At 37.1% G+C, this 27753-nt stretch overlaps 1 protein-coding gene across 1 annotated transcript in view; it reads right to left on the minus strand.

Moving 5' to 3' along the window:
• Positions 1 to 10932: 10932 nt before the first annotated feature.
• CTDP1 (CTD phosphatase subunit 1) overlaps positions 10933 to 27753 on the minus strand; it is a 189418-nt gene continuing 172597 nt past the window's right edge. Inside the window, exon 13 of the mRNA XM_036734913.1 lies at positions 10933 to 12114. Coding sequence (XP_036590808.1) covers positions 11973 to 12114 — 142 coding nt within the window. The 3' untranslated portion in view covers positions 10933 to 11972. The remainder of the gene's footprint in view (positions 12115 to 27753) is intronic.

The raw sequence follows: 27753 nt of genomic DNA on the forward strand, positions 1-27753 counted from the left end.
GGGCTTGGGCCTGACCTTGTCTAGATATAAAAGCTTTCAAACAAACAATAACAAAAAAAAAAGGTAAACAGTCTGTACTAATTGAGTCCTTTGTAATTAGTCTTCTGTATGTACTTTATATTTCTCTTGGCTCTTGTCTGTCAAATCTTCTATTAAGTCCAAGTTTGTTTTTTTTTTTTTAACAAAATGCTGAAAGTCTAACAATTTGTTAAATGTCTATTTTTTTTTTCCATTCAGGATTATGCTTAGCTTTGCTGGGCATATTTTCAGTCAGAACCCCAGTTCTTTTGCTCTTCAATATATAGTGTTCCAAGACCTGAAGTCTTTTAGTGTCACTGCTACTAGGTCTTATGTGATTCTAATTGTGGCACCACCTTGGTTTTTTTCTTGCTGCTCCTAATATTTTATCCCTGAGCTGGGGGGTTTCGGAGTTTGACTATGATGTTCCTGTGGGTTTTCCTGGTAGGATCTCTTTCAGGTGGTGATTGGTGGATTTTTCTCTTTCCCCTCTTGTTCTAATGCTTCAGGAGAATATTCTTTAATTATTTCTTGTATTACTGTATTAAGATCCTTTTTTTGATCATAGCTTTTAGGTAGTCCAATTGTTCTTGTTTTCTTTTCTTGATCTGTTCTCCAAATCAACTGTTTTTTTTTTATGAGATGTTTCAAATTCTTTCCTATTTTTTTCATTCTTTACATTTTGTTTTATTATTTCCTGATCTTTCATAATTTCGCTGGCTTCCCCTCGCCCTATTCTGATTTTCAAGGGATCATTTCCCTGGTTCTCTTTTTCTAATTAGTTGAACTTTTTTTCATAGTCTTCTTGTTTTTCTTGTTTTTTTTTTCTTTTTTAGTTTTTCCTCAATCTCTCTCATCTGATGTGCAAAATCTTTTTAAAGTTCTTTTATGCAATCTTTTTGGGCAGGTGACCATTTGACATTACTCTTTGGGTAGAAGAGGGTTTTTTTACTTCAGTATGCTCCTCTGAAAATGAACTCTGGTGTTCTCTATTCCCATAGTAACTCTCTATGGTTGGATTCTTTCTCCACTGTTTGTTCACTTTTTTTTTTAAATTTCTTTCTCCATTGTTTGTTCACTTTTTTTTTTTAATTTATAGGAGCTTATTTTTTGTAATCACCTCTAGTCCTGGGGTTCCAGTTCTCTCCTCTGGCCTGGAACTGGAACCAAGACCTCCAGCCTCCTGTGAGTGTCCACAGCCAGCAGTGTTCTTGCTCCGCTGCTTCTGCACTCATTGGGCATGTACTGGATCCTTCTCTCCCAGAGCCAGGTCTTAGCAACAGAGCTGGGGCTGGCATTCCTTGTCAGCAGAGGTTCCCTTGATCTTCCCCAGCTCAGATACCCAGCTCCCTTTGCTGTCCCAGGGGTAAGAGGGAGCCTCCCAACCCAGCTAACCTTATTAAGCAGAACTAGCTTGGAGTTTATTCTTCACAGGGACCAAACTTCATTCTGCAATTTTCTTTTTTTGTTTGTTTGTTTTTTGGCAGGGCAATTGGGGTTAAGTGATCTCCTCCAATTGTCCTAGGGGGTCCACTGTTCTGCCCCAACTCTTGTTTATTTTTAACAGCTCTATGTTCACCCTGAGGAACTATTTTATCTTGATTATGGGGGAAATCTGGAGAGCTTGGAATTTTCTGACCTACCCCACCATCTTCCCAGAATCCTCTCCCCTTCCCTTATACCTTTACTTCTATCCTTATTTCCTCACAGCCTCAATTCTAATTACAAGATTACATAAATCAACAACAGCTATCCTTTCCACATCACAGGGGTTAGGGCCATAGTGCCCCCATGATCTGGAAAATCCATGTAATGTTTTTTGGCGCTCCCTTTGTACCAATCTGAAATTTTTCTTTTTCTTTTATGGAGTGTTTGCAGTACCTTATTGTAAAATTGGGGTTGATAATATACAAATATTTTATGCATTTCTGAGTTTTTAAACTTTTCCTGCGTTATCTCCTGGCTTTCTTGTGTTGTCTGTGGCTTTCACAAAACTCCAAAAAATTCCCATTTAATTTTTGATGCTAATCCATGATTTATTGAAACCGTGATGAGGGAAGGTGCAATGTGGAAGACAGAACTGTTATTCCTAATCAGATCCCCTACAGATTGGGCAGGGGTATGTTTCTAGCTGCCTTCTGTCTCTTCTTCCTTCTCCTATTCACACATCTTCCCATTGTGTTATCCCCCTATTAAACTGTACTGATTCACTTGTAGGGGGTCATGGCACTTAATCCATGGAATGTTTTAGTTCAGTTCTTCTATTGTCCTGATTCTTCAAGTTCTGCTTCAATTTTTAGCTCTCCCTAGGTCCTTAATTCTCCCTCATGATTCCTCTTTCTTCTTTTACCCTTCAGTTCAATTTCTTTTCTTTAAAACAATAACCTGTATACATGAAGGGATTTATTTTGTTCCTTAATCTTTTCTTGATAATTTTATTTATTCACTTTTGGTGTATTTCTATTTGTGATATTTTCAAGTTGAGTACTTTGCTCACCTGTTTTTAGATAGGAGTGCCTCTCTTGTTTTAAGTCAATCCTTTCAGCTTTGATGACTAGGCTCAATTTAGTCTCCAACATTATTTTTTTTTGAGGGGGGAAGGCAGGGCAATTGTGGTTAAGTGACTTGCACAAGGTCACACAGCTAGTGTGTCAAGTGTCTGAGGCTGGATTTGAACTCAGGTCCTCCTGACTCCAGCACCGGTGCTCTACTCACTGTGCCACCTAGCTGCCCCTCCAACATTATTTTTGGTTGCAGCTTGAGCTTCTTTACTTTTTGGAAAGGGTGCAATTCTAGTCTTATGACTATGAAATAATCCTGAGTTTTTTGAATCAGTGCTCCTTCATATTTGAAAGTCTTCCTTTTGGCTGGTTATAAAGTTGTCTGCTATTGAAATTGTGAAATGATTACTACAGGCTTTGGAGTTTCAAGGATGGGCTTATTCTCTGTTGAATTGTGGATCTCTTTGTTTGAACTGATATTCTCTGTGCAATTTTCTTGTATTTTTCCTGCAGCATAATATTCAGGGTTATTTTTTTCTTCTTCAATTTGTCATGTCCTTCTGTGAGACCTATCATCCTTATGTTATCTCTGTGCACCTGTTCCTTAAGTTAGTTGGTTGGATTTGTCTAAAATTCATGTATTTTAAAAAAACTGACTTGTTTCTTTGAATAAAATTTCTTCCGTTTCAGGAATAAAATAATGGAATTTCCATTGTTGTGATTCAAACCTGTTATTCTCTGTTAGTCTTTACTTCTTTAAGGGGATTATCTATTGCGTCTTCTAAGTTCTGAACTCTGCTATTATATTTTAAACTGAATTAGGAGCTGTGCATTTCTGACTAAATTTCATTTGTAATTATCTTCTTTTATATGCTTTATTTATCTATAGAAACATTCTGGAATTTCTTATTAGTGGTTTACAATATATAACAAAAAAAGGACTTCAAAAACAGGAGTAAAAGATGTAACAAAGTAAATGTATGCCAGGAAGACTGGATTGGTCATGTGACAAAGGTGAAGGGATGATAGGCAGTCAGAGTGCTCCACTGGTGCCCTTGAAAAATGTCTGGGGAAAGCAAGGAAGGCCTCCAGCATATTGGTAGATCCCTTGTAGAGAACTCATGTGAGGACAGACAAGACTTTCACAGGATGGGCTCCAACTTCCACCATTGGAGGCAGCTTCCAAATCAATGAATTCATAGATTCCTTTGAGTTGGAGCATCATTTAGATTCAGCTGGAGCCATATTAGAATATGAAAAAAGTGGGGACAGTTAGCACATTCAGAGCACAGAACTTAGTAGACCAAAAGTGTGAGTCCATTCCTTTTGAGGTCAACTAATATTAATCAGAACAAAAAGAATCATAGAATGTGCTGGAATGGATCTCAGAGATCATCTGGTCCAGGGGTTCTTAACTTGGAATTGGTGAACTAGTTTTAAACTCCAAATAACTATATTTTAATATAATCCCTTTTCTTTGTAATTCTACATAGTTTACTTCATGCACTTAAAAATTTATTCTGAGGAGAGACCCACAGGTTTCACCAGATTGCCAACAGGGCAGTATACACTAAAACAGTTAAGAATTCCTGCTCTAGTACAACCCTTTAATGGGATAAAGGAAAAAAAAATAACCCAAAACTTAACAGTGGAACTCAATCTTGATTTATAAATATTGGAAACTGAAAGGGATAGGCATATGTATGGTATACATCCCATTCCATTGACAAGGAAAAAAAAAACCTGTTGTATATACTCATTATCTTCTTGTAGGATACGCAATAGAACAGTAGAAAAAACACTGCATTTAGAATTGGAGGAACTAGATTCCAATCCCAGATCTGGAATCTTACTACCTGTGACCTTAGGCAAGTCACTTAAACTCTCTGGGTCTCAGTTTCCTTCTCTGTAAAATAAGATTGTACAAGATGGCCTCTCACGTCCCCTTCATCTCTAAAACAATAATCTTCTCAGCTACAAATCTGCAGCTCTTTCAAATGGAACAATTACAAAGACTTGCCTTGGGAAGAAAAGTAGCCAGTGTTGCTACAGTACATATATTCTCTTCTTCCATACACCATAATGGGAATTGTGCTAGGCAGAGCTGTGCTTTCCTCAAGTTAGCTTTCTGGCTCACATCTTTCCTCAGTGATTGGTCTGATTTAGAACAGATTTCCTTAAGCTGGGATCTGTGAACTTTTGGACAACTGGATTTCAATATAATTGGTTTCCTCTGTAAACCTATATATTTTATTCATTTAAAAATATTAGTCGGAGAAGGAGTTCACAGGCCTTACCAGCTTGTTAGTAGGGTCCATGCCATGAAAAGGGTTAAGAATCCCTGGTTTAAAAAGACTTCCCTATTAGCTTTTTCTGTCTAGTGGCCTGTATATAATTTCAAGGGCGAATAAAATGACATCAACAAAGTACCTAGGTAAACAGAGGTTGTCAAAACTAGGTTAAAAGCATGATGATGATGATGATGATGATGATGATATATACATTCCACCACAGATAACTGAGAATAGACAAATGTGCTTTTGTAATTTTACTGGAGATGAATCAGTATAACAAAGACTGGAATATGGCATTCCAAGGTAGGATGCTATTTGCATGATCACAATATTGTATAACTTCAGGCAAAAAAAAAAAAAAACTAGACCAGATCAGTCATATTTTTTCCAATAGTGGTAACTGCTGATAAACTGAACCAGGCTGCCATAGTCACTGTCCAAGTAATTTTTAAAAAGTTTCCTTCTTTCTAAGGCTATGCTTCTCATTTAACTTTTTCAAAATTTGGTTTTTGGCTACTCACCAAGGCAATTTATCACTCTTTCATGGTCTGCCATTTCCCCTGATGACTTGGGCATTTTATTTCTCCAAGTAGGAAACAGAGCTGATAAACAGAGGCCTTAGCCATGTGGCAGAGTTGGCAAGAGAACACAGGATGCTGGACTCCTTGCTTCCTTCCTGCTCCATTAAGGAAGTATTCCCATACCTGTATTTAAACTCTATTTTACGTAGAGGGATAGCAGTATAATTTAAACTCTCCACAAAGTGAGGGGGGAATTCTGGGTTTAGTAACTACATCAAAGTTTCTAAAGTAAACTCATATTTCTCTTTTCACTGAGAAACAAATTGGCAATGATATCTGTAACAGGCAGAAAGTGTCTAGCTGACCAATGAGCAGCTAATGTTCGCAGGGTAGGTATTTCTATGCTATTCAGAGAAATCTGGTAGGGAGAACAAAGGCAAACTCTTCTCAAAGGATTACCTTAATATTAATTGGGAAACTGAATAAATAAAAAAAAAACCTAACATGTACTAGTCCTTTTTCAGAATTTAAAAAATTTAAAACCCCACTTTCCAGACTTCAACATATTCTACTAAGTTAAAACATGGAGCATCACTCAACTTTCAGCCTCCAGAAATATTAAAAAAAATTCTTCCATTTTCTTTGAGGTAATTGAATCTTTGATCAAAGAAAAAAGAAAAGGATTTATATGTACAAACATATCTGTAGCAGCTCTTTTTGTAGTGCCAAAGAATTGGAAATCAAGGAGATGCTCATCAATTGGGGAATGGCTGAACAAATTGTGATATACAATTATGATGAAGTACTATTGTGCAGTAAGAAATACGACGGGGGGGGGTGTTTCAGAAAAACATAGCAAGACCTATGTGAACCGATGCGAAGTAAACTGTAGTGAAAAGAACCAGGAGATCATTATACACAGAAATAGTAACATTGCCATGATGATCAACTGTGAAAGACTTGGCTACTCTGATCTAAGACAATTCCAAAGGACTCATGATCAAAATGCTATCCACCTCCAAAGAGAGACCTGACAAACTAAGTGCAAATTGACATGTCATTTTCTCACTATATGTTTTTACAATATGGCTAATATGGGAATGTTTTGCATGATTTCACATGTATAATTGAGATTATATTGCTTGGCTTCTCAGATGGAGAAGGGAGTGGGAGAAAGGGACAGAATCTGGACCTCAAAATTTAAAAAGAAAAAACTGCTAAAAATAAATTTAAAAAAAGAGATATTGACTCTTTGAAAATCTATTTTGTCAAATTCCTCTTATATCACAGTGAATATTAAATAATGCCCTCTAGTGGGAGAAAAAAAATCCCTTTAGTTTTACATTAGGGAACAACCTCAGATTCATCATATGAAGGAACAATGAGTCTTTGAGAAGACGTTATTCATGTATCCACTCCTTGCTTTTACATAAATCAACACTGAAATTAGCCTGGGAAATAGACTTTTTTAAACTCACTAAAATCCTTGCTATTTCTTGTTTGATCACTAATCCTTCCTAAATATTTACCTTTGTCATTTTTATTTTAATAAATGAGAAGCTTAATAGGAAAAAAAACCTTATCTTGGAATAGGAGTGTGGAAGCACATTAAAAACCTTCTTTCTAATTAAATTGAAAATATTAAGAGATAAATTTCTTCAGCCTAAAGTCCTTTCCAGACTTTTCCCTTTAGGAATATGTGTAGAAGGTGAAGGACAAAAAAAAAAAAATTAAGGCCATGGGAAAATGGATTAAAGGTGGTAAGCAAACAGAACAAAACTTCTAGAAATGGTCTTTTCAGAAAAGACTCGTTGATTCTGCCAGATTTTGTTTTGCCTACATTTTCAATTCTATTTTGGCCATTGTTCTGCTCTTTACTTTTCCTAAAAATAATCTATTGATGACCAACAGCATGAAAACAAATTGTCCATAAGTATAAAACAAATTTATGAAGGTGATTTGTAGTAGGAAGTTGAAGTTGCATGTGTTCAAATTAAATTTGGAATGCTAATTTAAAATTTAAATGTTTTCTTGCCCCAAGGTTAAATGTCTTCAATATGCTTAATGATAGCAACCTACAGCTCAAGATCTAAATGATCAGTGATTTCTTATTGTAGCATCCCAAAATTGCTTAATATATAATAATAGTGTAGGGCAAGTAAATTTTCTATTACTTACAGTTGCATTTTTATTTTCGAAAAAAATCAATCAACTTTCATGAATGAACTGGCAACCAAAGTCAGGGTTAACAGCCCATCTTGCTTGTTTAGGAATATGGCAGAAGGGGCATGTGTGTGTGCAATATGGTGACACCTATGGAGCCCTTCTTAGAATATTTGCTGCCTATAAAAGAAAATGCTAAAATTTCACTTAGAAGTCAGTGACAATAAAGATGTTGTTTTTTCCCATCTAAGTTCACAGACTTCCTGAAATCTACCCGTAGATCCCAGGTTAAGAAACCCTGTTCTATGAAAGTGGTCTCATGTTCACAATTCTGCTTCTGCCTTGTCTTTTTCTTTTTATTCAGGATCGCATGTCAATACCATTATCCTGAGTGCATCAAACTCTGAAACACTACAGAGATTTCTCATTGAGATGCAACCATTCAAGAGACTGACCTAACCATTTGTGTCCAAATAATAAAATAGATTAAGAATGCATGTTGCCCCAGCTTACTTACTGGTATTCTAACTCAACAGGCTCCTTGTCTTAGACAGGTGCTATACAGATGGAGAGGGGGACCCAAAGTTGAATAGGAGGTGGCAATTCGATAGTGTTGCACTGTCAGATGATCTTGTGTTCTCCTTGTTACAAAAGACCACCTTTTCAACACTGCTATAGTCCTGTGGCTGCTATGTGTCTGCGAATCATGGAATATCACAATCTCAGTAGAATCACAATTTCAAAGGGCAACAGAAAGTCACAAAGAGGACAGAAGTAGAATGTGACATATTACCAACAATGATTCATGGTTGATATTTACCATAAGACATCCTTAAAACATGTATGACTGGAAAAGAAGATGAGTTTACTATGTAATAAGTTAGAGAAGGATATGGCACCCATAAAATGTTTAAAAAATAACAGAGTACCTCCAAGTATGCAACATAGACCTTGTGAGGAGGACTTATAGAAAGGCATGGACAAAAATTGCTCAGGATGAGAGTACATTGATAGGTTGTAATCTATGATGGTGGAGGGGTCACAGAATTAGATCAGAAAGGGATCTGTCATGGAATCACAGATTTAGAGCTAGTCCTGTCTTCTTATTTTACAAGTAAGAAAATTGAAGCCTGGAGAAGTTAGGGGACTTAGCCAAGGTCATATAGGTAGTAGAATGGCACAGCTGGAACTTGATCTCAGGTCTGTGACTCCCAGTCTCCCAGTCTTTTTTTTTGGGGGGGGGGACAGGGCAATTAGGGTTAAGTGACTTGCCCAAGGTCACACAGGTAGTACGTGTGTCAAATGTCTGAGGCCGGATTTGAACTCAGGTTCTCCTGACTCTAGGGCCGGTGCTCTACTGACTGCGCCACCTACCTGCCCCCTTCCGAGCCTTTTTAAAAAAAACTTAATCTTCCCTTCCCCAAATCAAAATCCCCCTTCCCCTCACTGAAAAACAAAACTCTTGTAATACATATGCACAGTCAAGCAAAACAAATTTCTATGTGGACATGTTCAATTCTATCTATCTATCTATCTCTGTACCCTAAGCCCATCACCTCTCAGGAGGTAACATTTTCTACATACCTTTCCTTTAGAGGTCCAATCTCATTTTACAGGTGAGAAAATTCTGGCCTAGAAATAAGTGATTTGGCTGAGATAACAAAGGGATTAAGTTGCAAGTCCAGCATTTGAACCATTGTCTTCTGACTCCAAATCCAGACTTGGCTCTTTCCCCACTAATGATGGAGTATTTCCCTTAATCTGATCACAGAACCATTTAAGCCTTAGGTGGACTTTTTTTTTTGTTCCTATTTATTTGAATGGAAAATTTTCAATGTGCTTTGAAAACCAGATGTAGATTCCATTGCTGCTATGGTAAAAGTGCATACAGCAAAGAAATAGTAGTAATGTACTTAATGAGATTAAGACTTTCACTATGTTTTGGTACCATTTACAGGTTCTAAATCAGCATTTAATGAAGAGCATGAAGGTCTATCTGAGGTTGCTTTTTGATTGTCTTAGTTTTTTTAAAAAGTTGTTTTAAAGTAGCCTTTCATTTTATTTCCAAGGAGCTCTCCTGAAGTAAGCCAGTTACCCAGGAAAACAGACAGAAGGGAAATCTGCTCTGCAACTGATGCTAAGCCAATGCTTTCTGTGAGGTGGTGAGCAGACCAGTAATAGAGAAGTCTCTAAGGAATTGAACTATGATATTTTCAATACATTTCTGAACTCTGATCTCCCCTAATTCCAAAGACTACTTCAAGGATAACTTACTGACTTGGCCTTCTATGCTTCAAATACAGTTGATGACCTTAGGCAAATAAATTGGACAAGTACCAGAGTTGATCATCATTCAAAATTGCCTCCACTGGGCCAAGGAGTATAAACAACTGGTTCTAGACTCTAAAACAAGTCATTCTATCAAATAAAATGAAATAAAAACCTCACTTAAGTGTTTAATGGGTCTCTGACCTCATTCATGCACATTAATTAGTGGGGAACAGTCCAGCTCTAGATATGGAGTCAGAGGACCTGGGTTTAAACTCTAGCCCCACCATTTAATCCCTTTACCAGCTCCCACCAATCCTTCCATTCAAGCTCATCTACAATTTATACTGTGGACAACAGGTAAAATACTCTCATAAATTTTTGAGCAAATATGAAGTACAACACTATTTGCAACTTCTGGGAAAGTACTACTTAAAAATGCCTCTTAGTGGCATACTTTGAAATTCTGTAGTGGATTTAAAAATTGGAAAAGGACATTCAAAGAAATAAATAAGCCAAGACTGCCTTAACAACTCAGGGTCACTCAATAAGTTAAGAAACATGAGATAGGGCTGAAAAGCCTTGTAGCAGGACTTTTAAGTCTTAGTTGGAACACCTATTAGCCAATTCTGTCTCATGCTAGCTAAGGATAATGATGACCATCAAGAAAACTATTTAGAACAAACACCACACAAATTTAAAGTTTTGTTTGCTAAAACTAGTAAAGTATAAAATGTGGAAGTTATTTTTCTAAATTTCGAAAAAAAATAGTGTCACGTGATTATCATGTAACATTTGTAGCATCTTATTCTTCCCTCTAAAGTTCAGAAGACTTTTTAAACTCCTTGAAGTTGCTCAATTTTATTCTATTTTTTATTATTTTATTATATATATTATATTATATAAATATTATTTATTCTATTTTATTCTGACATTTTTAGGTACTTTCAGAAATCCAATTATAAATCATCTTCTGCAATTTTTTGATATCTTATGGTAAGTTCCCCACTGAAAAATAAGTGGAAAGACTGTAAACTTAAAAAAAATAATTTCTGATAACTTAAAATTTTTTTTAGTGAGGTACTGTTTAATTATCTGTATTAGCTTTGTGACCATAATAAAATAAAATGACATCTACATAGAGCAAGACAAATCTTTAGCAAGAAAGATTTACTACTCTGCAGAAAAACAGATGGTTCTAAATAAAGTTAGTTCTGAAGTAATAGGTAGATGAATTGTATCTAATCAAAGGAACTTCATAAAATGCATACCCTATTTACTTGAATTCACAGAAGAGAAGGGAATTTACAAAATGGATCTTTATTAAATGAAAGAAAAATCTGTTTGGTGGGTCAAATACGAAATAGAATATACAAAAACTTTACATCAGATCTCTCAGCCAAAGAAATAAAATCCTATCTAAGATAAACTAGCACTCATTCCTTTTATGAAGAAAACAAATGCGTGAATAAGTTCTTTATGGCAGTACAGGATGGCAGAGCATCATACACTGTGCTAAAATTCCAGGTTACACGGAAGCAAAGTTTAAAATCTAAACAATAGTCTTCTAAAGAGTCCAACTATTTCAGAAAGTAACTTAAAAATAGGAAATTTGATCATTATGTATTCTTTCAGAAGCAAGTGACATGGATATCAAGTGAAGAGTTCATGAAGCCTGCAAATCACATTTTCAGTTTCTATACAAATATAAATTGCTTTGCATTTTAAAATCCTTTTTATATTTTTGATAGCTTTAGCTGTGAAAAAGCATGACTAGATCATCAGATTCTTGCCACGTCATTCCTCTTATCTTGTCTGTTCCCCTGAAATCTTTTACCCCAAATTATGTGCTGTGGTATTAAAAAAACAAAACAAAAACCCCTGCAATGTGTCAATAAATCACAAGCCCTCCTACTACTATATATTCTGTAAAATTCAACACTTCTTTGGCATTGCACACTAATTCCCCTTTTAACACTTCTGCTATTTAAAAAAGTATATTTTGACTGTAGTAAAACACCTTAAAAACACCTATTTCTGATTGTGTAAAATAATGTGTCGCCTTTTTGTGTTGACTTACAAAATATACATACTGGCTTTGAGGGAGAAAAAAAAATAAATGAGTGCTACCATACGAGGCTCATTTGAAGTCTGTGATCTGTTACAAGAAATAAAACATAATTACAAATCCTCCTCCCCTCCAGATGTCACATGAAGTCATTCAACTCGGCTTCAAGTGCAGCTGCCATTTCATCTGCCTCGGAGCTGCTTCCCTCCTCATCTTCATTACTGGACTCTTTACTAGATTCACTGGCAGCATCATCCTCATTCAGCTTCCGCTTGTGGCCTCTGTAAATGAATTAAAAAAAAAAGGTGAGTGAGATTACAAGTGCGCACTCAAAATATTGCATCACAAAACCTGTACTTTTAAATGTACAGTTACTTTAAAAATCTGTGAATTAAGGAGAAAAAATATTGTACTGGTCCTAACAATATTCTAAAATCTGTGATTTCAAACAGTGAGGGTACTTCTTTCCTTCATCTATGCTGATCACAAACCATCTAGCAGATGGTCTATCTTGGAGAATTTCTGTGCTCGAAAGATTTGTCATTCTTCAGCCAACCTAGGGATAAGCTTTTCCAATGCAAATAAGTTGGTCATTGAATGATAATCCATGACCAGGTCCATTCTAGAGTCTTTCCAGCTGGCAGAGTTTATAATAATAATGGCAAGCATCTAGGAGAATCTTTACACTACACAAAAGCATCAATGTAGGATGTACTTGGATGTAATCAATATCTATGATACCAAGAATGTTTAAACCATCTAGGCAATGCACACCAGAATTACCAGGAAGAAACTCTAGCTTCATTTTATTCTATGGCCACACACCACTATTCTAATACCAGTCAGATAAGTGTCACAACTTATCAGGAGGACCCATCATCAGTGGGGTGAATGAGAAGGGTGTGTGTGTGTGTGTGTGTAACTGAAAATGCGTGTGTGTGTGTGTGTGTGTGTGTGTGTGTGTGTGTGTGTGTAACTGAAAATGCACACCGAACTGATATGGATTAATCATTTTTACATACAATGGACAACATGTGTTTTAAAGGAAGAAATCTGACTCCTCATGAGTGCTGAGATTTCTTTCCCCTTTGGTCGTCATGTTATGAATTTGGTAATGCATGCACTCACCTTGGGGTGAGTTCTAAATTATAAGCTTTAAAGACTATTAAAACTGGAGTTCTCTGTCACATGCAGGCATTTGGGAAAACTAAAGTGAGACACATAAGGATTCTATGCATACTTGGAAACGAAAAAAAAAGTTATAACCTATCCTTTCATTAACAGATTTAATATTCATAGCACAAACACAGGGCTGTTTTTTTCCCAACAATTCATGGTTGGCTCCCCTTAAGCTTAAGAGTTATATCTATAATCTGACTAGAAAAGATAAACAGCTTAATGTCTAATGATAAACAAGACAGTTTATTTTATTTTATTTTTGGAGAAAGAAGGGAAACGCTCTAGGCCTCCTGTATTCTCATAAGAGTCCTTACCCTTATGTTCCTTTTCTGGCACAGAAAGCAATTTAATGTGTAAACTTAAAAAATCAATAGCACTTATGGCATTATGTGCCACAGTGAGTTTGCACCATTGTAAGTTTGTTTCTCAGTTCAACAAGTGTTTGGCTAATAAGATATGTCTATATTGTGAACTACGCATTTTTAGTAGTATTAAATATTTTAACACAATGTTAGTAATTATAGGAATGATTTGAGAACTTAATTTGCAATATGTATCTCTATTTTACATGATCTCAAATGAATAAACAATGTAATTTATTATGATAAATTGTAATAAACAATGTAACTGTTGACATTGTAATTATAACATGCAATATTAGAAGTAAAAATGGCAATAGTTGCAGCATCTGTCACAGCAAGATATCCTTTTACTAGCTGAAAGCATTTCAACTTTTGATGAAACGAGAAGGCAACTGTTTATTTGTTCACAGAAACATTTGACATTTATTAAGCACTCAAAATGTCCTAGTATAGTTGAGTTATTTATAGGGCAGGAAGTGAAGACACATGGACAAGTGAGACCAGCGCTCAGTAGTCACACAAAGCCCTGCTGTAGCCTTTTTATATAAAATAGACTCTTTACAACTTCCAAGACTAATCAGGCTAGCATGGAATGTACTCTTAAATTGTTTTTAAAATTAAAAAAAAAAATTCTTTTGGAGGGGAGAAGGCAGGGCAATTGGGGTTAAGTGACTTGCCCACGGTAACACAGCTAGTAAGTGCATCAAATGTCTGAAGCCAAATTTAAACTCAGGGCCAGTGCTGCTCTTAAATTCTATCAGTTTAAAAAATACATTCCATACCTTCCCTCACATGACCACAAATAACCTTGACCTGATGTCCCTTGATGGCCACAAATGCAAATAAACTGGAAAATAATGATTTACCTGCTACTTAAAGGCTTAGGGCGCTGAATTAATTGTTTAAAGTACTGGATGTTTAAAATAGTGGCTCTGATGAGCATTCATATAGTAGATGCACAGCTAGCCCTTCTACATTGTGACTCTTCCTGTCACAGTTTCGCTGTATTGTGGGTCAGTATAAGAAATTAAATGGGAATTTTGAGGGAGTTTTGCGGAAGCTGCAGACAACATGAGAAGGCCAGTAGACAACACAGAAAAAGTTTAGAAACTCAGAAATGCATAAAATATATGTATAGTATTGTATAATACCAACCCACATTTTACAATAAGGTACTATAAATACCCCATAAAAGAAAAATAAAAAGAACTTCTCAGGCATGAAGGAAAGGCCAAAAAATTTTATGCAGATTTTCCAGATTGCAGTGGTGCTGTGCCCCTAACCTCCGTGATGTAGAATGGATAACTGTATATATGTGTGAGGTATTACTTTAAATTAATTTTGCCTCAGATAATTAATAGCTGTTTAGCCCTGGGCAAGTGACAATCTCTGTCAGCCTCACTTACCTCATGTATAAAATGGGGATAATGATAACACCTACCTTATAGGGTGAAGACCAAATGAGATAATAAAGGTAAAGATCTTTGCAAACTCTAAAATATTACAGGTGTGTTAGCTATTAATATATGCTGTGGAAGATACAAAGATGAACAAGGATTGATGTCTGCCTTCAAGGAATTCAGAAGACAGGCATACAAATTAATATGTTAAAAGATAGTATGTAATAAGTGCCACAGAAGAGATTTATAGACACCTTAAGAGAAGGGTTTTTTTTGCTTGTAGTGAATAGGCAGAACATTTCAGTTGGGTAGTGGAGAATGGGTCAGATTCCAACATGGCAGACAATAAGACGACACAGGGTGTACTGGTAATGGAATGGGAAGATCTTTCCCATCCATTAATAGGCCTACGTGACCTGCTTTGAGGCTGAGTCACATGGAGCCCATGGTAGGAGGAGCTTGCCGAATGGGTGAAGCAGAAAAGGGTGGAGCAAGAAGAGAGAGTGAGACTGAGCTGGGAGAGGGAGAAACAGAGCAGCTAGCAGGAATGAGGGGGGAATTTTACCAAAGGGAGATTGTGGGGAGTGGTGGTGCTCTCTGCATTGTTAATGTGTATAAACTTCTTTGTTACTATGGTGGGTTTGGCTTTCTGGTATCTGAATAAATGTCTTGGTTCTTTGAGGAAGAGAGTCTGTTATATTTTGCGATTCAAATCTGAAAATCCGCCTGCATATTCATAGCAGCTGCTGTGAGTATTGCACTGACAATATATTTGGGATCACAAACAGGATCACAAAATGTAAAACCTCTACTTGGAAAGAGAGAAAGGCTCTAGAGAAGGAAAAGGGTATTCTGGGATGGGAAGATTCACCTTATTGCTTCCCGGTGAGCACAGGATTTGGTGAAAACTGTGAACCAAGGCTACAGAAGGGAGAACCCAAAGAATTAGAAAGATGTCTGCAAGGAATACCAGTAGAACCAGGGAAAGAAATGGCAGGGGTGTGTAGAAGAGGATGGGCCTTGTTAACAAGTTATCATATGTAAAAGAAGAGACAAATTGCGGGAGGAAAAGGTTCAGATGAAAAAGGAGTTAGCTGATTTGCATGAGAAGCTTTCTATACTAAAAGTTCAGAACTTTCCTTTAGAAGAGAAGGCAACTGTGAGTTTAGCTCAGAAAAAGAAGAGAAAAGTTAACAAGAGGAAGGTGCATGTAACTCTCGTGCATGAGGGGCCTCACTGGGACCCAGAAACCTGGGAGGAAAATGAAACAAAGTTAAATGAGGAGGCTTCTAGGAATGTGGACATTAGTCCAATACTAGGAAGGAAGCAGGAGATGCACACAGTTTTAGGGAAGTAACTGAGGATTTTACTCAGCAGTAAGTCACAGATATCTTAAGTTGATTCACCCCCAAAATGGGAGAATCATTAGTATCTTAGATGGTGAGAATCAGTGAGGAGGACAGATAACATAGATTGTACAACAAGCTTTTAGGGATTACCATATTCAAGGAGGTAACAATGGGACTAATTGGTTAGCTTTAGCTGCAGAAGGATGCAATAAGCAGTATACCACTGATTCTATGTGGTGTAGTGGAGATAGATCCTGATAGTCACTTAAGAGACTGTATGAGAAAGTTAAGGAAGAGGTAAAGAAATCTGTAATAATGGTCGGAGACACCAATGCTTATCATAGTTCCCTTAATGGTTCTATAGTGAAGACTGTTCCTCCTGCTTATAAACATGTGATTCTGACTCTACTAACTGGGGAGTAGGGCACCCTCTTTCTGAGGTGCTGGATGAGATTTCACAGTTAGGTGACTTAGGGGAATGGGGAAAAGATAAATTTCCTCAACAGAGAAGAGTAAATAACCAGCAGATTCAAAGTCAGGATAGATTAACAAAGAAAGAATTGTTTACTGCTTTATTAAGAGTAGGGACGGATTTTGGAAGAATAGATGATATTCCAACTAACAAACTATATATGATGTGCCAAGAAAAGGGACTTAATACTAAGTTAGTAAGAACTGCTCCTACAGATCCTCCTGAGTCATTGTATCCAAGTTTGTAACACCTTCAGGGAGAACAGGAAATTGGCCAAGCCCCAGCTCAGATTAAAGAAATACAGATGGGATTACAGACCCCATATCAGTTTAACCATATATTGGAAAAATGGATCAACTATTGTAACTAGGGAATTAACAGGGTACTGGGGCAGAAGCCTCTCTCATATATGGAAACCCTGATAAATTTAAACATGGAACTCCTATTATCATTACAGGTCTGGTGGGGGGGGGGCATTGAAATATCAGCTAGACAAGTTAAACTAATGATGAAAACGGGACAATTACCTAACAAAGAATATATCCTCGGGGCAGCTAGGTGGTAAGTAGAACACCAGCCATGGAGTCAGGAGGACGTGAGTTCAAATTCGGCCTCAGACACATGACACACTACCTGTGTGACCTTGGACAAGTCACTTAACCTCAACTGCCCTGCCTTCCCCCCTCCAAAAAGAAAGAAAGAAAGAATATACTGTGGTAATTGTACCTGTTCTTGAATATATCACTGGGATAGATATACTGAGAAGTATGACTTTAAATTTACCTGAGGGGAGATACTAATTTGCAGTAAGGAAGATAGGAATTAATAAAGTTTTAGTGGGTTTATGGACTCCAGAAGCATGGCTGATGCTGTATCTACCTTGCTTTTGGTCATTGTCTCCTTATTCTTTTTGGGTTTTTGTCTGTTCAACTTGTTTGCTACATTTGTCTCCTACAGGTTTAATGTCTTCCACTTGTAGATGACTGTCTGCTTAAGCTGTCTAAGACTATGATATGTCACTCCTGGACCTGGCATTGACCAAGCTCTGGATCACAGCTGAAGAACTGAGCCCTTGAATGCGACCTCTTAGGGCAGGGATAGCTCTACGTTCAATCTCAGCAGGAAGCAGTTATAGAAGAAGAGACCTTCTTCCCTTACTCCAAGGGATTTTGGGTCCCATTCTTTTGAGGGGGGAATGATGAGGTGCTTGTGCTCAAGCCTCTACTCTAAGGTATCGTCTTATGTGTTTATTTCATGTTATCCTTGTTATATTGTTGTGAAGTTATGTTGATACCAGTTACCCCTAAACTGCCATTGACCTATATGATGGACACAAAAGATCTTGGGGCTGAATACACTGGTAATGGAATGGGAAGATCTTTCCCATCCATTAATAGGCCTATGTGACCTGCTTTTGTGGTGGGAGGAGCTTGCTGAATGGGTGGAGCAGGAAGTGGGAGTGATGAGAGACAGAGCAGCTGGTGAGAGTGAGAGAGGGAGTGATTTTGCCTAAGGGAGACTGTGGGGAGGCCAAACAGAGGGAAGGCTTGGGGATGGCGGTGCTCCCTGCATTGATACTGTATATAAACTACTTTGTTAATGTGGTGGATTTAGCTTTCTGGTATCTGAATATTATCTTGGTTTTGTCTTTGAGGAAGAGAGTCCATTATATTTTGCAATTCAAACTTGGAAATATGCCTGTATATTCACAGCAGCTGCTGTGGGTATCACACTGATGATATATAGGATAACCACAGGGAACACAATGATTTTGTTGTGGTAGCTTTTAGATTTGAAAATGAACAATAACTAAGTAGATTGGTGGCAGCTAAATAATATACACTAGCTGGCCCCTGGCAAAAGAAAACAGAAATTTGTTTTCTAGAATGCCACCACAAATTCATTCATATCAACATCAGCCGAAAAGTGCTATTTGAATTACCATATAAAGATTTACCAACCACTAAATCAAAAATATCCATTTTTAAGTTGATACTAACTATTGACTTAAACTGCTGAGGAATTTAATCAGAAAGTTAGCATCTCCTTAGGGGGTTATTAAAAGTAATCACTTTTATTAAATAGTAAACTAAAAAGACTGCTAGATTATAAGATTGGCAAATGTTACTAAACTTTATTACTGGTTACTTTTGAAAGTTTCAATGGCATTTTAAAGTATTCTCTTATTTAAACTAGTCCTAATGATGTTTCTACAGCAGCAACATTTCAGCTAGCTCATTCAAAGAAAAGCAGCCTGCAGAATCAATTTCATACTGTTTTAATCTAGTCATCTCATCTTCTAAGAAAATGCAAATTTCAGGGGGTAGAGCCAAGATGGCAGCTTGAAAATAGGGACTCATTTAAGCTCTCCCTCAAATCCCTCCAAACATCTGTAAAAAATGACTCTAAACAAATTCTAGAGCTACAGAACTCACAAAATGACAGAGGGAAACAAGTCTCCAACCCAAGATGGCCTGGATGGGCAGGAGGAAGGGTCTATCACTGCCTACTGGGAGCAGAGTGCAGCCCAATGTGGGCTGTGCCAGGAGAGACCAGGCTCAAGGAGACCAGGCACAGCAAGCCTCAGGGTCCTGAATCACTGAACTGTGGCAGTCACCAGACTTATCAACCCACAAAAGCCAAAGACAATGGAGGAGGTCAGTCGGAAAACTGCTGAATCTGGGCAAGGGAAGTGTGTGGTCTAGTTGCAGCCCTGGAGCAGTGGAGGTGGCTGTAGCAGTGGCAGCAGCAGCAGCAACAGTGGCTGTCATGGCGGCTGCTTCTGGCCCCAGGCCCACACAGTGTGGGTAATCAAGTGGCTGATCAGAGTGGGAGTACAGAGGTTGCTTTGCTGGTACTGAGGCAAGGTTCTCTTGCTTTGCCCTGCTTGGACCTGGGTCATGGTCTTGGTTGGCAGTTCTTGGGGGAGGAGGAATGCTGGTGTGGCAGAGCTTTGTGGTGGCTGTGTAGAGGGAGTCCTCCTGGTGGTTACATGGCAGAAAGGAGGGCCTGCACTCAGAGACCAGAGCACAGGCCAGGAGAGGAGCATCATACCACCTCAGAATAGAAGTAGCTCTGAAAAACAGCAATGCAAAACCCCTGAAGTTTGGGACAAAGCACTCTCCACTCTGAAAGCAGTCATACCCTGACAAAAAGCTCAAAAGTTAAGTAATTGGCTGGGAAAATGAGCAAGCAGCATAAAAGGACTCAGACTATAGAATCTTTCTTTGGTGACAAAGAAGATCAAAACATACAGCCAGAAGAAGTCAACAAAGTCAAAGAGCCTACATCAAAAGCCTCCAAGAAAAATACAAATTAGTCTCAGACCATGGAAGAGCTCAAAAAAGATTTGGAAAATCAATTGCGAGAAGTAGAGGAAAAATTGGGAAGAGAAATCAGAGTGATGAAAGAAAATCATTAAAAACAAGTCAACAGCTTGCCAAAGGAGACCCCCCAAGAAAATACTGAAGCAAATAACACCTTAAAAAATAGACTAACCCAAATGTCAAAAGAGCTCCAAAAAGCCAATGAAAAGAATACCTTGAAAGGGAGAATTAGCCAAATGGAAAAGGAGGTCCAAAGGACCACTGAAGAAAATACTACCTTAAAAAGTAGAATGGAGCAAGTGGAAACTAGTGACTTTCTGAGAAATCAAGAAATTATAAAACAGAACCAAAGGAATGAAAAAAATGGAAGACAATGTAAAATATCTCATTGGAAAAACCACCTGGAAAATAGATCCAGGAAAGATAATTTAAAAATTACTGGACTACCTGAAAGCCATGATCAAAAAAAAGAGCCTAGACATCATCTTTCAAGAAATTATCAAGGAAAACTGCCCTGATATTCTAGAACAGGGCTATCCAAAATGCGGCCCACCTACAAACATAGAAATTTACATAAATGCTTTAGTAAATGAAGCCAAGCTACCACAGAGCTCTCACTAAAATAACAAACCAAAATATATTATTTATTAGTTTCAATAAAAACCTAAAGTTGGATAGCCCTGTTGCAGAACCAGAGGGTAAAACAGAAATTGAAAGAATCCACTGATTACTTCTTGAAAAAGATCCCCAAAAGAAAACTCCTAGAAATATTGTAGTCAAATTTCAGAGTTCCCAGGTCAAGGAGAAAATACTGCAAGCAGTCAGAAAGAAACAATTTGAGTATTATGGAAACACAATCAGGATAATCCAAGATCTAGCAGCTTCTACATTAAGGGATCGAAGGGCTTGGAATGGTATTCCAGAGGTCAAAGGAGCTAGGATTAAAACTAAGAATCAGCTACCCAGCAAAACTGAGTATAACACTCCAGGGCAAAATATGGACTTTCAATAAAATAGAGGACTTTCAAGCATTCTTGATGAAAAGACCAGAGCTGAATAGCAAGGAATAGTTTACTTATCAGATTTGTGGAAAAGTAAAGAATTCATGACCCAACAAGAGATAGAGAGCATACAAAATGCAAAATGGATAATTTTGATTATGTCAAATTGAAATGTTTTTGTACAAAAAAAGCCAATGCAACAAGAATTAGGAGGGAAGCAGAAAATTGGGAGAAAATCTTTGCAACTAGTATCTCTGATAAAGGCCTCATCTCTAAAATATACAGGGAGCTGAGCCAAATATATAGGAATACAAGCCATTCCCCAATTGAGAAATGGTCAAAGGATATGAACAGGCAGTTTTCAGAGGAAGAAATTAAAGCTATCTACAGGCATATGAAAAAATGCTCTGGATCACTACTGATTAGAGAAATGCAAATCAAAACAACTCTTAGATACCACATCTCTCCTGTCAGATTGGCTAAAATAACAAAACAAGAAAATGATAAATGCTGGAAAGGATGTGGGGAAATTGGAACATTGTTGCATTGCTGGTGGAATTGTGAGCTGATCCAGCCATTTTGGAGAGCAGTTTGGAACTATGCCCAAAGAGCTATAGAAATGTTCATACCCTTTGACCCAGCAATACCACTTCTAGGGTTGTATCCCAAAGAAATCACACAAGCAGGAAAAGGACCCATATGTACAAAAATATTTATAGCAGCTCTTTTTGTGGTAGCCAAGAATTGGAAATCAAAGGGATGCCCATCAATTGGGGAATGGCTGAACAAGCTGTGGTATATGAAGGTGATGGAATACTATTGTGCCATAAGAAATGGGGATGATGCAGACTTCGTAACAACCTGGAAAAACCTACACGACATAATGCTGAGTGAGCGGAGCAGAGCCAGGAGAACGTTGTGCACAGCCACAGATATATGGATTCCGTGAGGACCAACCCTGACATACTGCGCTCTTCTCAGCAACCTAAGGGGCAAGGACAACTCCAGGGGACTCACGATGGAGAATGCTATCTTCATCCAGAGAAAGAACTGCGAAGTTTGAATACAGATCGAGGCGCACTACATGCTCGCCTTTTTTGCTTCTTTTCTTGTTTTTGTTTTTGGGGTTTTTTTTTGGTTCTGTCTCTTCTTTCTCATGATTCATTCCATTGGTTAAAATTCTTCTCCACGACTTGACTAGTGCATAAATTAATTCAATGCGAAGTTATACATGACAGTTATATGAAATTCCATGCCGTCTTGGGGAGGGAGGGGGGAGGAAGGGGAGAAAAACTGGAACTCAAAACCATGTAGAACCGTGTGTGGTAAACTAAAAATAAATAAAGAAATTAAAAAAAAAAAAAAGAAAATTTGATTTTCAGATACAAGAATCAAGAGAAGCATGAAAAGGTAAAGAAGAAAGAGAAATCATAAGGGACTTACTAAAGTTGAACTGTTTTGTTTACATTCCTACATGGAAAGATGATATTTGTAACTCATGAGACCTTTCTCAGTATTAGGGTAGTTGAAGGGAATATACATATGTATATAGACAGAGGGCACAGGGTGAGCTGAATATGAAGGGATGATATCTAAAAAAAAATAAAATTAAGGGGTGAGAGAGGAATATATTGGGAGAAGGAGAAAGGCAGAGATAAAATAGGGGAAATTATCTCAAGTTAAAAATGGAGAGAAAAAGCAGTTATGATGGAAGGGAAAAGAGGGCAGGTGAAAGGAAATAAATGAATCTTGCTCTCGTTGGATTTGATTTAAGAAGGGAATAACATACACACTCAAATGGGTATCTTACCCTATAGGAAAGTAGTGGGGAAGGGGATGGGGGGGGGCGGGGATTATAGAAGGGAGGGTAGATTGGGAGAGGAGGTAGTCAAAAGCAAACACTTGAAAAGGGACAGGGTCAAAGCAGAAAACTGAATCAAAGGGGACATGACAGGATGGAGAGAAATATAGTCAGTCTTTCACAACATGACTATTACGGAAGTGTTTTGCATAATGATACATGTGTGGCCTATGTTGAATTGCTTGCCTTCTCAAGGAAGGTGGGTGGGGAGGGAAGAAGGGAGAGAATTTGGAACTCAAAGTTCTAAAAACAAATGTTTAAAAAAAAGTTGTTTTTACATGCAACTGGGAAATAAGATATACAGGCAATGGCGTATATAAATCTATCTCGCCCTACAAGAAAGTAAGGGGAAAGGGGATAGGGTGGGGGAAGTGGGGCAATATAAGGGAAGGCAGACTGGGGAAAGGGGCAATCAGAATTTATGCCATCTTAGGGTGGGGGGAGAGGGTAGAAATGGGGAGAAAATTTGTAACCCAAAATCTTGTGGAAATCAATGTTGAAAATTAAAAATATTAAATTCAAAAAATAAGAAAGCTAAAAAAATGCAAATTCACTCAACAGTACTTTCAGAAATGTTCTTCAGTAGATGGGTGACCTCACTGATGTGAGTGCCCCCCCCAACCCATTAGCACTGACCACAATCTACCTATATCATCTCATGTTCACTGACTCTCATTCTGTGACTTCCCCAGAGGGTTCAGATAAAATGCCTTAAATCTGACTAAATATTATTGTATCTTATAATATCATATTCTGAAGAAAAACAAAAACTGACAATTACACACACCTAGACACAGACAACCCCTACTAATTTTCTTTTCTAATATGCATGGTAAGCTATTAGTCTTCAGTTCACCACATAAAATGAACTCCTTTTGAACTTTTTATTGTAGTCATTAAGATGCAAACATCTCTTCTCACCTCCCTCCCCCACTATATTCTATAGCACTTGAAAAAAATTTTCTGATTTGAATTTTTTTCAGTTAAACTGGCTCTGAAATGTGTGAATGTCGACCTTTGCATCTTTCCCAATTACTAGTATATACCTAATTTCAAAGGCTGGCCTAAATTAATTTCTAGTAGGAAGGGAATTAAGAGATTTAAATTATATTTCCCAGTTCTACCATTCGTAGCCATTTAATTATATGAAAATAATTTCCCCCTTTTTTACCTTTCCCTTCCAAATTCAATGGGGATAATTATTTCCCTCTGTGTTAGATGTAATGGATTATTAAGAAAATTTTTACCAAAATCAGTTATTTTAAAAACTGAGGCATTCTATGTAATTAAAAAATTTTTACCTGCATGAATTTTAAGAAAATATTTAATTCTTTCTGCCCTTAGGAACAATTGCATTTTGTACTCAGGAAAAAGTTTTGGTTCCACGACTACGGAATCAGAAAGATCAGGCTTAGAAAGCAAGCAAAAACAAAAACAAGATGTGTTAATCAACTTTAATTTTTTATTACTGGAAATTTAAAAACATAAACTGTAAGGAGTCCTCATGTTTGGAGTGAGGTTTTCCCCCCTTATTAAAGATACTGTGAGTAGAATCTGACTTTCCTATACAAATAATGGTTAAATTCCTGACCAAAGGTGAAAGACTTAAGTGCTCTGTTTAATCAAAGTTATACATATCACAGAATAAACGTTTCTAAATTATATAAACCTCAGTGAGTAATGAATCACTTAAAAGCACAATTAATAAAGTGTCATAAGTATAAACTGTACAAAGTACTCTTTCATATTTCCTTTCTTATGTGTAATGAAATAAATCAGATGATTAAAAAAATCTCCAGAAGAATCAGGAGATCTTGTAGGGTTTTGGGGGATATTTTTCATAGGTAACTCTAGGAGACTTTTGGGGATAGCTTGTCACCACCTATTGGCTTTTTGGAGAAAGTGATTCAGGGGTGTCTATTTTACTTTTTCTCATTGAAGATTTGCCTATAGTAAGCACAGGCATTAAAGACCAAGTTACTAACTTCTCTCCAGATTTTTGATGTTGTTGATCACCACCTTCTTCTGGACAATCTTTCCTCCCTTAGTTTCTATGAACATTGTCTTTTCTTGGTTCTCCTGTTTGACTGCTCTGTCTCCTTTGCTATACCCTCCTCCTCCAGTCCACTAACTACTCCCCCTACCTACCAAGTACCCTAGTTCTGCTGATGGTACTACCATCCTTCCACATGCTCTGATTCACAGCTTCAAAGTCCTCCTCAACTTAGCTACTTCCCTCAACTCCTATGGTCAATCAGTAGCCAAGTCCAAGTCGCATCAATTCTACCCCTCCAGCTACATCTCTCATACTTATCTCCACTAATTGCCACTTGCTTGGACTACTGCAATAGGCTTTTATTTGGTTTCCTTGTATCTAGTCTCTCCAATTTGATCAGATCCCTATACAGCTGCCAAACTGATATTCCTAATACATGGCTTTAACTGTGTTATTCTAACCTCAAAATCTTCAACTGATCACTATTGTCTTTAGGATTATTTTTTTAAAATGTTAGTCTGGTAGTTAAAGTCTTACATATCAAAGGATATGAACAAATAGTTCCCAAATTACAAACCATAAACTGTTAGCAATCATATGAAAAAATATTCCAAATCACTACTAATAAGAGAAATGCAAATCAGTAAGAAAAACTATGAAGTTTCACTTCATACCCAGAAAACTGGTAAAAATTACAAAGTCTGGAATGGAGGGGTTGTGGAAAGACAGGCAAATTGAGGCACTGTTCAATCATTCACGAAGGTGGTTTGGAATTGAGTAAATAAAATGACTAGACTGTCCATATCCTTTGGCTCAGAGGTCAAGGGGCCCGAGGGTCCAATGCTAGGCATAAAACCCAAAGAGGTCATTGGGGAGGGGGTGGTAGTAGAGAGGAAGAACAAGCATTTAGTGTGCAATCTCTCTTGACATTTCTTTGTATTGACTTTATAATATTTTGCACTGACCTATCTGTGTGCCTCTGGCTTCATCCTAGTTGAATATAAACTCCATAACGGCAAGGGACTGTTTCATTTTGTTCTTTGCACCCCTAACACCTGGAAGAGAGCCTAGTGAACAGTAAACACTTAATACACATTTGTTGTAATGAACTGAAGTTGTAGTTTGCTCATTTTGCTGCATGTGAAATAGAAGAGGACGATTTTGGATGCTGAGTTACTATATCATCAGCACTAGCTTGGATCAAGATGTTATAAAAGGCATAAATGCCTTTAAAATTCATGGGCCAAATCTCATTTGCACTGAATTTAAACTCCTTTGATCCTTTTAGCATACTGCTACTTCAAAGTATCAAAAACTTTGGCTCAAATGGTGAGTTTGATAAATCTTATAATAAAATTCGTTAGACACCTACTATGCCCTAGACAAGGCAAAGCAGCAAACATTTGATATATGTTAACTATGAGCTAGGCACTGGGCTGTGTCCAGCTAAGGGAGCTGTAAAGATAAATAAGACAAAGTCTTTACTTGAAGAAACAGTCTGGCAGAGATATTTGGACATGAATACAAATACAGTTATGATACAAAATTGGGACTGTTTTTGGCTTTCTTTGTATTCCCAGAACTTAAGGGTCAATAAACATTTATTAAGCTCCTACTATGTGCTGTGTTAAACACATGGTGTTCATCGTTTCCAAACTAGTTTTTCTTGATGAAATTATGACATTTAAGTGAAAAACTTGTGAGTGATCTTTGGCCTTTTTTGTTCTTTATTTTCCAACATGACTTTCAGTATCCTGCCCTTTGCAAACCTTTGCATTAAAGTCACATATCTAGGTTTTCTTTCAGTGACTCACTGTGTGACCTTGAACAAGTCAGTGAACCTCCCTGGGCCTTAATTTCTTCATCTATAAAATGGAAAGGTTAGGTTAGATGGATTTCTGAGATCCCATTCAGCTTCAAATCTATGATGCTATGTTTTGTTGGTTTCTTTGGAGGACTTCTTTAGTTCTTTGCAAAGAATGTACGTTCTAATTATCTTGATAATGGCAAGTCTACATGCTTATCATGAGCAGTGAAAGGAGACATAATCAGGCATCCCGTGAAATGAAATTTCCCATTGCCTTTGGACACATAAACCTAACAACACTAAATCTTTTATTCACATGTGAAGTATTTTTCCATTTTAGCTACAACTTCTTATGTATTCTGTTTATACACACACACACACACACACACACACACACACACATACACACACACATATTGAGATTATCACTAAGGATATGTCTCAATTCTTTCAGCAATGTGTCAATTGACTGAACAATGCTCATAAATTAAAGGTCCCAATAGTTAATCTACAACATTTTTCAGTACGAGGCATCCAGAAATGCGAGAAATAATTCTAGGCTAAAAATAAGGCCATTTAAAAGGTGATGATTTTTACTATTTTTCTGTTTTAGATAATAGTAGGGTTCTTAAAATTAGACTTTAAAAATAGGTTAAAAATAGGTTGTTCCATTTTTCCCCATAGGTTTTTCCATGTTTCCCCCTAGTCTTACGTTGTAGCAAAGTTTTTTGTTCATTGATAAGGCAACCATATAATATTTTAGTATAGACAGAATCCAGTATGTTATGTGACCAATTAAAGTCCTGCATATATCATCTGAGCAAAACAAAAAATCTGATCTAGAGGGATGGAGTCTATGAACTTGTTTTTTAAAGATATTCTGATAACTATCTATTTCAATATTATTAGTGTCTTTTGTAATCCTACACATATTACTTTATTCATTTAAAAACATTACTGTGAGAAGAACTTTGCCAGGCTGCCAGAAGGGTCCATGATACAAAAAGGTTAAGAACTCTTATTAATGCTGGAACAAATGAGATTATTCATTTTCCTAGCAAATAGTTCTAAAATTGACAATGCTGAATAACAATGATGATACTAAAAACAATTTCATATTTAAAATATCTAGGTTGTTTTTTCTATAAGGAAGAACAATTCTGGGTT

Source organism: Trichosurus vulpecula, chromosome 1, assembly GCF_011100635.1.
Source record: "Trichosurus vulpecula isolate mTriVul1 chromosome 1, mTriVul1.pri, whole genome shotgun sequence".
NCBI lineage: Eukaryota > Metazoa > Chordata > Mammalia > Diprotodontia > Phalangeridae > Trichosurus > Trichosurus vulpecula.